This window comes from Palaemon carinicauda, chromosome 7 (assembly GCF_036898095.1).
Source record: "Palaemon carinicauda isolate YSFRI2023 chromosome 7, ASM3689809v2, whole genome shotgun sequence".
NCBI lineage: Eukaryota > Metazoa > Arthropoda > Malacostraca > Decapoda > Palaemonidae > Palaemon > Palaemon carinicauda.
In genome coordinates, this window is record NC_090731.1 from 2,474,056 (window position 1) to 2,486,220 (window position 12,165).

General features: G+C 38.4%; 1 protein-coding gene across 1 annotated transcript in view; it reads left to right on the forward strand.

Moving 5' to 3' along the window:
• Window positions 1–2,437: 2,437 nt before the first annotated feature.
• LOC137643806 (uncharacterized) overlaps window positions 2,438–12,165 on the forward strand; it is a 94,830-nt gene continuing 85,102 nt past the window's right edge. The window contains exons 1-3 of the mRNA XM_068376493.1: window positions 2,438–2,574; window positions 5,356–5,512; window positions 7,745–7,875. Of these exons, the coding sequence (XP_068232594.1) occupies window positions 5,366–5,512; window positions 7,745–7,875 (278 nt within the window). The 5' untranslated portion in view covers window positions 2,438–2,574; window positions 5,356–5,365. The remainder of the gene's footprint in view (window positions 2,575–5,355; window positions 5,513–7,744; window positions 7,876–12,165) is intronic.

A 12,165-nucleotide genomic window follows, 5' to 3' on the forward strand; every position in this document is an offset into this window, starting at 1 on the left:
AAATAGAAGAACACCTTGAGAGAAATATGGAGATGAAATAAATGCAAGCCGGGTTCACAAAAGGAGGAAGAGTAGAAGACAACATATTTATTTTACAATACTGTGTAGAAGAAAGCTATAAAAGGAAGGAAAGTTTAATAGTAATTTCAATAGATTTCAAGAAAGCATATGACTCAATAAAGAGGGAAAAATAATAGAAATTATGAAAGAATATAGAATACACCCAAATGTAATAGATACATTGGAAGAAATCTACGAAGGAGACAAAAACAAAATAAACATAGGATATGAAGTAGATAAAGAATTTGAAGTAACGAGTGGGATAAAACAGGGATGTACGGGGTCAACTACTCTGTTTAAACTAATTACATATAAAATAATAAATGAATTAGAAAAAAAAGGAAAAGGCTTTGAAAACGAAATAATAAAGATTAGGGCATTGTTCTTTGCAGATGACGGTCTAATTGTAGCAAAAAATATAGTAGATGCAGAAGCAAACATAAAAATACTAGTAGAAATATGTAGAGAATGTGGGCTAGAAATAAACAAAAATAAGAGTCATATAATCAAATATAATATGAAAGAAAAACCTGAAGAAATAGAGGGTATTAAAGTAACAGATAGCATAAAATACTTAGGAATAGAGATAGAAGGGAAAAGAAATATGTTTAAAAAACAAAAGAAGAAAATGATGGAAAAGGCAGAAAAGCTAGCTAACCTAACCTACTCAATTATTGCGAAAAGCTGCCACAAAATACTGATAGGAAAAACATATTGGAAAAACGTAGCCTTACCCGGGATATTGTATGGCACGGCAGTAATGAACATAACAGAAAGTGAAATAAAACGATTACAGCAGATTGAAAACGGGGTAGGAAGAAAAATTTTGGGAGCACCATCATATGCAGCAGTAGCAACACTACGGGGAGAGATAGGAATGTCCGAAATGAAAACTAGGATAGCAGGAGGAAGGCTAAGGTTTGTGAAAGGGATAGAAGAGGGGAGAAATGATTTGCTGAAGACAATTCTGGAAGAAATGAAAGAAAATGAAAATAACAGGTCGATGACAGAGACTAAGAAATGGATTAAAGATATGGAAATGAACGATAGAACCTTTAGGAGAATGGGAAGAGAAGAGCTTAAGGCCAAAATTAGAGAAGTAGATGGTAAAAAGTGGAGGGATGAGATAAAAGAGAAAAATAGTTTAGAAATATACGAACAAGAAAAAGGGCAAATAGGAGAAGAAATGTTTTAGGACAACAAACTTAATTCTATTATTATGTATAGAGTTAGGGCCAATTGTTTGAAATTAAATGATAGGAAAAGACATGAAGCAGGAGGTAGGGTAGAATGCAAACTATGTGGGTCAGTTAATAAAGACCTCGCCCACTTTATTCTTGAGTGTCCAGACCTCAGCGACGAAAGAAGAAAAATAATGGAATTGCAACAGCCGTATGAAGAAGAAAAGAAGAAGATAATAGGAAACGTGCTGTTCAAGAAAGAAGGAATAGAGAAAAGAAAAGAATATATCTATCACATGTGGAAAAAAAGAGAGAAGAAAATAAAAGAATTAGAATAAAGAAGAAAACCAAGGAGGTGCCGATGGAAAGGCAAATCCCTCCGCCCAACAACAAGAACAAGAACAAGGATGGGAGGAGGGTCGTTGGAACTTGGAACCAAACCTACAAAAATGACAGTAGGCCAAATCTACCTGATGGACACACACACACACACACACACACACACACACACACACACACACACACACACACACACATATATATATTATATATATATATATATATATATATATATATATATATATATATATATATATATATATATATATATATATATTATATATACATATTATATACATATACATAATTTAATGTTGTTTTATTTTGATAGTTTATTCTTCTCTTGTAGTTTATTTATTTCCTTATTTCCTTTCCTCACTGGGCTATTTTTCCCTGTTGGCACCCTTGGGCATAATTATAGTATCTTGCTTTTCAACTAGCTTATAATGATTATATATATATATATATATATATATATATATATATATATATATATATATATATATATATATATATATATATATATATATATATATACTGTATGTCCCAAAGTTAGGACAGCCAATGAAACTAGACATAGGTATAGGTACTGTACGTTGCAAAATCCTAGCAGGTATCTGGTTGTATTTATAAGAAGGGCAATGCACATGAACCAAGAATTTAAAAAATTCATACTGAGCACAATACGTTGCCAAAACTGATGATAGTAGGGTGTTATCCTATCTGATTTCAAGGTAGAATGGAATAAAAGTAAAGATTAATAATTGCATTATTGATTTGTGAATGGTACAGGTAAAATAGGATTAATTATAATAATAAGAACAAGTTAAGATTCAAGAAGCTTTGCACCTATCCATAAGGGAATAGAGTGCCCGCAATCCCCGCAAAATTCAACCAGGACGAAATGCGTAAATTTCAGTTTTTCTCGTCTTGTGATAAATCATTTCATCATCATTCATTAAAGTTGTTGACGAATAGTTTGTTAATAATAAAAGTAAGTATCTGTATGATTAGTAACTGCTTGCTGAAAGTACTTATAATGGGATCCCTAAAGGGTCATTCTTAAGGGACTCAAGATTAAGCTCAGATTTTACCTTTACGGTCTATACTAGAATCATTGGATTATATTTATATATTCAACTGACTTTTAAAAGTTTTTATAGCTTATATATGAAAGATTTAGTCTGGTGTTTTAGCTATTCTTAAGAGTATTTTATTTTGGTTGATATTTACTTCTCTTGTAGTTTCCTTATATCCTTTCCTCACTGGGCTATTTTCCCTGTTGGAGCCCTTGGGCTTATAGCATTCTGCTTTTCCAACTAGGTTTGTAGCTTAGCAAGTAATAATAATAATAATAATACCCCTTTTTTAAGTATTATAAGGGTATATTAATATTATCATTGTTTTTGTTATTTTTTTATTTTTATTATTATTCTTGTGTGTTAATATAGGCTGCATTATAATTTGAATATCCTCTACTTTCACTGGTATTATTATTATTATTAATATTATTATCATTATTACTATTATTACCGGGGTGTATGTATGATAGCGGCCAGCAAAGTATACGGCAGCAAGGGGTTTACCATACCCCTTGTTAGGTAAGGACACGGCTTGTAGGATAAGTTATGTGGGGAAGTTTGAATTAGGTGGTGTTCTCGTGTAGAGGCTTTGCAGAATAAACGTCTTACGAACCCCTAGAAACTGGGAAGAAAAATTCCCGTTTTCTCTGCATGCTGGAGGAACTGGCCGCTGATCTACAAAGGCACCGAGGCTTTGCAGAAAAACCTCTTACGAATGACTAGAAACTGGGAAAAAAAATTCCCGTTTTCTCTGCATGCTGGAGGAACTGGCCACTGATCTACAAAGGCACCTTATTATCATTACTAGCTTAAGGACACGGCTTATAGGTTGAAGTGGGGAAGTTTAAATTAAGTGGTGTTCTTGTGTAGAGGCTTTGCAGAAAAACCTCTTACGAATGACTAGAAACTGGGAAAAAAAATTCCCGTTTTCTCTGCATGCTGGAGGAACTGGCCGCTGATCTACAAAGGCACCTTATTATCATTACTAGCTATGCTACAACCTCATGTATAAAACTACTTTTCTTCAAAACGGTTTTTAGAAGACCCAGAAGCCGATAACCCCCTTGCTCCAGTCACTGACAAAGCAACTTGGTCAGGCTTTGTCTTAGATTTTGACCCCTTTGTGTATCTCGTCAACGATCAATACAGTAACTTTAATTCCTCGAACAGGTGGTCAAATTGGTCAGTCCAGGTGTACCAGGTTTTAGTAGATCACGGAAGGGAAGTAGGTCTATTCATCGACTGAGGCAAATATGTAAGACGCTTGGTTGACCACCAACTACGAATGTCTGGGATGGTGCATGGCCGCAACTGCCCCACGGTATTATAAATGTGGTCAGGTGATAAGCACGGCATACAAGATATCATGGTAACCATTCTATGCATCAAAGATGGTCTTGTAGGTGTGAGGTGGTACAGCACGTGCTTGATGAAACGGCGATTGGGTGTGCTGGGACTCACAAGCAGCATGACAGTTGAGTGCCTGAAAATCCACAGTCCGTCTGGGTTTGCCTGACTTTTTAACGCTAACCACCATTTTGTGACACCAGGTAATGGGAGGGCCAGTGGGGACCTGTTCAATAACTCCAAGGTGTACATCTTGGTCAAGGCCTGCCTTGACATCCTGCTGCCACTGGATGGGTATCGGAATGGGAGTGTGGTGGACGACTGGTGTGGCATCGGGATTTACCGTGAGGCGCATCGGAGAGTCAAGCATCATCAGGAGCTTCTGATGTTCACACGTTAAAGGTGCTGGACTGGTAATATTTAACATGCCACCTCTCCAGTTTCTCGTGATTACCCTTGTCAGCACCTAATGGCAGCGATGTAGGATTGGGTGGGGGTTGCCAGTGCCATGGATAGCCTCATGGGCGGGTAGAGAGGAGTCCAGAGGTGCGTGAAGTGTCGGGTGGTGAAATTGGTTTGAAAGCATGCAGAGGGTGACGTAAGCCTGCTTTGACAAAAAGAGTTGATCAGAAGAATCCATGAAATACACTAAAGTACTTTCAAAAAAATTTTTTGATCAGAAGAATCCATGAAATAGACTAAAGTACTCTCGAAAAAAAAAAATTTTTAAACGGGGATATCCTAAGGAAGGTAGTAGTTGCCGCAAGCGGTAATGAGAGAAACCCCTCTGGTGGAGGTCACCGCTGCTTCGTTAGAAGCGACTGTGTCCGCACCTATGGGAAGTCCCGTCAGTTAATCGTTGTTTTACTCGTTTGTCCTCCAATGGAGGCTGAACAAGCAGAAACAATGTCAAGTCAAAGGCCAGTTTAATAAGGATAACAGTAGAGAGAGAGGAGATGTCTGCTTTTTAGCAAGCCAAAATAAAAAGTGGCTTCTTTTGGGTACTACGTGTGTGAGCAGGGTGGTTGGTCCTAACCCCTGCTAACTAGCGGTGGGTAGTTACACCTCGCTAAAAGTCTATTGGCTGGTTTTAACTGTCGCCGAAATATATTTCCATAGTAAAGAGCTGAAAGGTTTGTACAGTATTTGGGGCTGGACAAGACTATCTTACAGTTCAGTATCTCGTAGCATTTATCTCGCTTACAGATAGAGTTTCTCATTAGAGATGACAGATTAAAAATAATTTAGAATGATGGTTTGTATAATATAGAAAAAGTCTATTAATAATGTAAATGGTTTTATGTTTTTATGCAACCTGTATTTAGTTTCTTGCATTTTCGTAACAGGTATATAGCTATGAAAGACATCATTGGGAGAATATTTCCTCTTGGGAGCCAAAATCTGCATAACCTTCAGTTATATCATAAGCAAAGCTTCTCTCCAGTTTCCACGTCATTGATCATTGGAAGACCACAATCAAACAAAACTGCAATGCTTATGCAGGTAATGTAGCCAGTGTTATTTTAGAAAAGGAAGTCTGAATTCTGTAACAATGGTTGTATATTTTTTTCAAATCAAGTTGGATAATTTCATATTAATCTGCCACTGTATTTGTAAAATGGTAAGTGACGATTATCATGTGTAGTACTTACTAGAACACCTGTAATACCAGCAATACTTTTTGTTCCCACATGAATTCAAACTATCGTGCCTTCCTGTCAGTCTCCTAGACACTCCCTTTTGACTTCAGCTACTAGCAGTACTGTATACACATACTCTTACTGCCTCTCAAATTTTAGCTGTTTTAATCCTTTTGCATTCACTTTTTAGATAATTGGATAAGTGTGGAGACACAGTTGTGTTTGGATAAACCTGGAAAAATTAATAAGATGTACGGTACAGTACAAGGATGACCTGCATAATTAGGACAGGTTTATTTGCAAACTGCTATTGATCTCATCTTTGTTAATGTTCGCATCATCCTCTTGTTATGTGAGGCTATACAATGACAATCTAAACCTAAAGAAGTTTGTCTTCCATGAGCATCGCTGATACGCCATGGAGAGGAGAAGGTTTTTTACCACTGCCAGGACTTCTAAAGATTATTCCTGCTTCTTTTGTGGTGGTGCTGAACGGTGTGGCACCTGATTTTGTTGTTGATGCGGCTTTTGAAGAGTCCCCTGTGGTCTCATCCTCCGTGGGAGCATCATCGTTGGTTTCCAAGATCTTGACCCCGAAGAAGGCTGGCAAGAAGAATAATGTGCGCTCCCTTTCTTCTTCTAGTTCATCATCATCCTCTTCTAAGAAGTTATATAAAAAGTCGGGGAGACTGATTGACAGGAAACACATATGACTCTGGGTGATTTCTCCCCTCTCAAGCGTGAGAGATGGTATGGTACCAAGAGCCAACTCAGACCAGGAAGTTCTATTACTATGTGATACGGGGTCTTACACTCTTGCTATCGGTGCTTGATCTTGTACCGAACCGAGTACACCCTGTTAGTTGGAATGAAGGGCCCAACCCCTCTTTCCTTTCCCTTTTCCTGGGTGCTCGACCAATCTGTTTTATCTTATGAGATGGAGAGAAGCAATGTGGTATCTCAGTACATGATACGGGGTCTTACACTTCTTCTATCAGTGCTTGGTCTTGTTCCAAATCAAGCACGCTCTGTCAGTATGGCCGTCCTTCATCCATTCCTTCCAATGGACAATCGAGGTAAACCTCTCTCTCTCTCTCTCCTTAGGGATACTTCGGTTCTAAAGAGAGAGAAATTTGCTCGTGATGGGGTAAGTTACGAGGCATTCCTTCATGAATCATGTGAGCTTCATGAGAACTATGATCATTGGTCTCCACGTGGTTGGTCCTAGCGAAATTAATAACCGCCTCGTCGGTCATTGAGTTTTTATTCTTGATGCAACCCTCGGGGCCACAGGTAACGCTCCATATCCTATGTAGGGATATAGGTTTTCTCGTGCCTGATTACCAGTTAGTTCTCTCATGCCTGATTACCAGTTAGTTCTCTCGTGCCTGATTACCAGTTAGTTCTCTCGTTCCTGATTACCAGTTACTCATGGCATGGGCCTAACCTAATGCTAGTGTCATCATATCCATTTTCAGACATTTAGGGGGTTGGCAAGAGTCATCACCTTCACTCTTGTACAGAACAGATGCTGTGGCATTTCAGAGGAAAGATAAAACCAGCCACAGTCTCCTATTAAAGGGCGATGGTTTTTATCCGTTTAGGAACAAACCACAAATTTTTAAAAGTAATTTATATTTTTCCTTACTACAGTGTACATACATGAATTATTTAAGTTACTGTACACTTCTGCCTCTACCTCCCTTCTGGTTAAAAGGTTTGATTGCCATATTCCAGCCTTTGCTCTTATCCATCTCCTATAGCAAAGGACTCAGATTTGTGTAGTTAGGAAAAATACAAATCATCTAGAAAATAGAAATCACATTTCTTAAAAAAATTCTGATATTTAGTTTTAATATTCTCAGTTGTTTGAGTTAACCCCAGTAGTTTACATAGACCTAATCTTGTAGTCAACATGATTATGATGAAGGTAATTGCTAGTAAGTGTACAGTGTATTACCATATGATTTTTTTTTTTCTAATTCATTTTGTTTGAGTGTTTTAAGATCAATGAGGAAAATCTCTTATGATAATTTGGCTATGAATCTTTAAAAGTTAATTATTGAGTTTATACAAATTTTGCATTCTTTTCCAGGCAGCTATAAGTGAGGGAGCAAGTGGTAAGCAAGTCCTTTTCATAGCGCCTAGTAAAATAACAAATTTGCCACTCAGTGTACATGGCATGTTACCACCTACATCTTCTACCATGAAAAATATTCATATGTTGTAAGTTGATTTGAAGGATATGTATTTTAAATTTTAAGTTATGTGCCCTATATAAGAATAACTAATTGTTTTAGCGCAAATACAAACCATTGTGTTTTACATAGGATAGATTATAAGTGAAGCTGGAGAATAGTTATTAAATTTTTATAACGAGCTGTAAACAGGTAGCTAGCAGTTACCTGCCGGGAAGCTCCGCCCCAGTACTTGCTCATTGAGCACTCATTCTGATTTCAACCGTCAGTGAGAACATACGTTCTTTCAGTGGCTGGAGTTTTCGCTTATTGATTTTTTCTTTTCTCTTTCCAGCATGTTTGTGATTGTTTGTTGCTGGGGGCACATCAACGGTTATGCAAACTTGGCTTTAACTCTTAGACACTTGGTGATATATGAGAACCAGATATGTGCTCATTTATAACATGCACTTCAACAGTGCTCTTAACATTAATGTGCTCAGTACTTATCAAGACCAGCCTTTGGGCTCGTGTTCACCTATGGCACACACAGCAACAATGCTCTCCCACACTGACGTGCCTAACACAGGCACTTATAGTTTTAGAGGAATGCATGATTCTATGGATCTACGCACCCTCCAGTAAGGGGACAACTTACGTTTCCCAACGTGCATGCCCTCAAGCCCACACTCATGATCTTGACTTAAGGAACGGAACAGATTTAATTCAGATCCCGAGTCGCAGGATATGCCAGAGGATAAGATGTTTCCTATTAACCTTTCTCCCCTACCTGTAAAGTTTCATGCCTCAGAGAAAGTAAGGATCTTTGGTCGGTACTGAAGAACCGATCCCACATGCCAGAAAGGATTCTCGAGCTTTTTGTATCTCCAAAAGATACAGTATATCCTTACGTCCTGAATTTGTGTGCACGATTACACGCACGTTTTCAATTATCACAAAGCGAGGATATCAGAGAAGCTCATTTTGAAGCTGTCTCCTTTTGCAGACCAAGAAGGAGAACTGACGAAAAACATACCAGGACGCTATTTGACAGGCATTCAGCTTTTATTGAGTGAGTTCTGAGCAGAGGAAAACTTCAACCTGCAGACGCTTATTGTTGAGGTCATTTACCCCTGAGAAATAAACCAGCACCCCTCACTCATATCAGCTCTCTCTCTCTCTCTCTCTCTCTCTCTCTCTCTCTCTCTCTCTCTCTCTCTCTCTCTCTCTCTCTCTCTCTCTCTCTCTCTCTCCTCCCAAGAGAAGTTGTTTGTTGACTGGGGCAGCTTGGTTTGGAGGTATGATGCTGATTTCTTCACAAGCTGTATTGTGAAATGTTACTGATCCTGTTAAAAGGTCAGAACCTTATAGTTGAAGGTTCTCCCCTTTCTTGGGAGGGACCAAAAGCTTTTTCTCTAGTTCCGTGGATGTGAAGTATTAGCTGTATGGGAATTAGCCTTAGCTCTATCTACAAAGAATTGAGGTATAGGAATTCACATAGAGGATAGCTATAGAGGAATTCTATCAAACTCAGCCAAATCATGGCATTTTGATCTCAAATTTTGCTTTTACAAAGTACTGTACTGTAAAGCCTCTCAAGTAGGCTTGCTCAACAATTGCTAGAGCTGCTCTGGGAATCTAAGATCCCCCAACAGCCTCCACTTCCATAGAAGACAGGACCAACACTAGACTAAGGATAAGTTGCCAGGCACCAAACTGCTGTCCTAAGATACTCTGGAATGGATAAAACTGTCTCCCAGTTGGAATATGCCCGTGCAAGCCTCTCATTTCTTTGGGAGAAAGACCACGAAATCCCTCATGTTCCGTAAATCTCTCAAATTCTTTTGGATTGACCCATAAGAAGGGGATGCATATTTTAGGTAAGGAGGAATCCACTTTAAGCAACATAGCTCTCATAGAACCCAAATCCATCTTTACTATTTTGGCCTAGAAGGGAATGTTTTGGCCTGATACTATCATTCCGTTCACAAATGAATCTACTAGACTGTAATCGAGAGACATTTCCAACATCTGAGACTGCTGCTGTAAGATTGTTAAGAGCAGTCTTGTTTATCAACCGTAAAACCTCTGGGACTAAGCTGGGAACAAATTCTAGAGGATGGGTTTTTTATATGCTAACATGATTAAGGAAATGTAGCTTAGTTCTTGAATTCCATATCATCGAAGGGAATATTGTTGCCCCTACTTTGAAAGGAGAAAATAGAATTCTCTTTCATGCCTGCTGCAGTATGAACCCTCTGTAGGCAGAGAAAGCAATTTATACATTCCCAAGCCCTGTCTCCAGAGGCACAGCACACAATATGGTAATGGCAGCGGGCATGGGGCCATCTTGGGAAGGTTAGATTACTGCACCCAACTTGGTTTCTTATAACTTTGATTTCACTCATCTGTAATAGAAACTCCTAAATAAAAATGATTATTAGGGATCTCCTTAAGGACGCAAGCTTACCTTCCTCTATCTCCAGGGTATCATATACAGTAATTACTTGGTATTACGTGTGACCATAAAATAATTAAGACTAGGATCTAAGTAAAACATAATTTTAAATATTTAACTTAGCCGGTGAATATATAATAGCTGCAACTCTGTTGCTCGACAGACAAAAAACAGTAAAAACTCGCCAGCGATCGCTATACAGGTTGCGGGTGTGCCCACCAGCGCCAACTGTCGGCCAGATACCACTCTCTCGATGTAAACAAAGACTCAATTTCTTCTCTGTCGACGTGTCGACAAGACGTACTTTTACTCGCTGTAGAACCTGGAGTTTTCTCAACATATTTGGTGAAGTACTTCATTTTGGTTTGAGCTTTCGCAGTGCAGGTGTTTTATCTTCATCTTAAATCTTGAACTCGTTTTGGATAGATTTAATTTTTGGTGACAAAGAGAGTATGGACTTTCTTTGACTTTTAAATGGCCGACCCTTCCCTTAGACGGAAGTGTGTTTAGGCTTTTAGTAATTATCTTATCACGTTATAAATTAATTATAGATTTTCCTCTATATATTTTATATCTCACCGCCTTTATTAGGCCTCTTCGATTAACTTTCCATTTATAATAAACATAAAAAATAAATTTTAATGTTTTGTTTATATGCGACCTTTCCTGAGAGTAGGCGGTCCTAACTTGGAAACCGAAGTTAAACAACGTTGAGCCCTTTCAATCGTAAATAGCTTTTAAAGAGCTAATGATTTAAAACTTTTTAAATGAATATTTTTAATAAATATTTTATGAAAGATTTTCTTTGAATAGTCTTCGTACTGTTTTCAAAGATGAACTAACGTTTAGTTTATTTATGCTACGCAGTTTGCGCTCTATCGTTACGATAGAGAGAGAGAGTATCACGGTTTCACTTTGCAGAAAGAGTAAATCGAATCTGACGTTTTGTTCATTCTTCTTTCAAAGCTTAAATGTTTTAAATTCTATTTTAAAGGAACTTTTTAATTGAAAAACCTTTCAGTTTTTTCCTTTGGTCAAATAACATGTTTTTTTGACGAAACGTAATTGGGCTCTTCTCTTAGGTGCGAAATCAAGAGAGAGAGAGAGAGAGAGAGATAGAGACGGAGGGAGAGAGAGGAGAGAAAACGTTCCGTTCAAGCGGGTAACTTTGTTCTCGAGTTACTCTCGTCCCTAGTCTCTGTACGGGGAGAAAGGATAAAACGTTTTTAGTTTTATTCTCGTCCCCAGGCAATGTACGGTGAGAGATTGAAAACGTAGTTTTGAATGAACTAGTGTTTATTCTCTTCCCCAACCACTGTATTTTTTATCTTAAAAGATGTTTACTGTTTTTTTGCTGGTATTAATGTGCATTATATGACTGATTTCGCATTTACTACCTTTTGATGAGGGTAGAATTGCGTGCTTCAGGTAGAAATCAGTAAAAGTTTCGATTTCAGTGAAATAAGTGCAAAACAGAAAATCGTAGTGATAAAGTGATATTGCGCAAAGTGTTACAGTGTTGCGTCCGAGGGTTCGTCTGTTCGTGCCTGTTGTTCACCTAGTCCGGGACCTCTTGCAAGCTCCCAAGCCCAGGGGAGAAGTAATGTCGTACGACTTATGGGTTCGAGAGGCCTTGATCAGCGAACAGACGTTTTCCCTCTATGGTATCGGGTGTATCTTACCAAGATCTCCCCTACCATAAGGCGAGAGAGACAATTTTCTCCTCGTCATCCGAAGGCTTTTCGCATAAGAAACCTGAAACAAGGTTTCGAGGCCCTTAAGCGAAAGTCAGTCCTTTCAGGACAGGTCCAGCGTCCTGGTTGCAGCCATTAGGACAGCTCTGACCCTATGCAGTCATCGGATAACTGCTCGCCGCCAAAC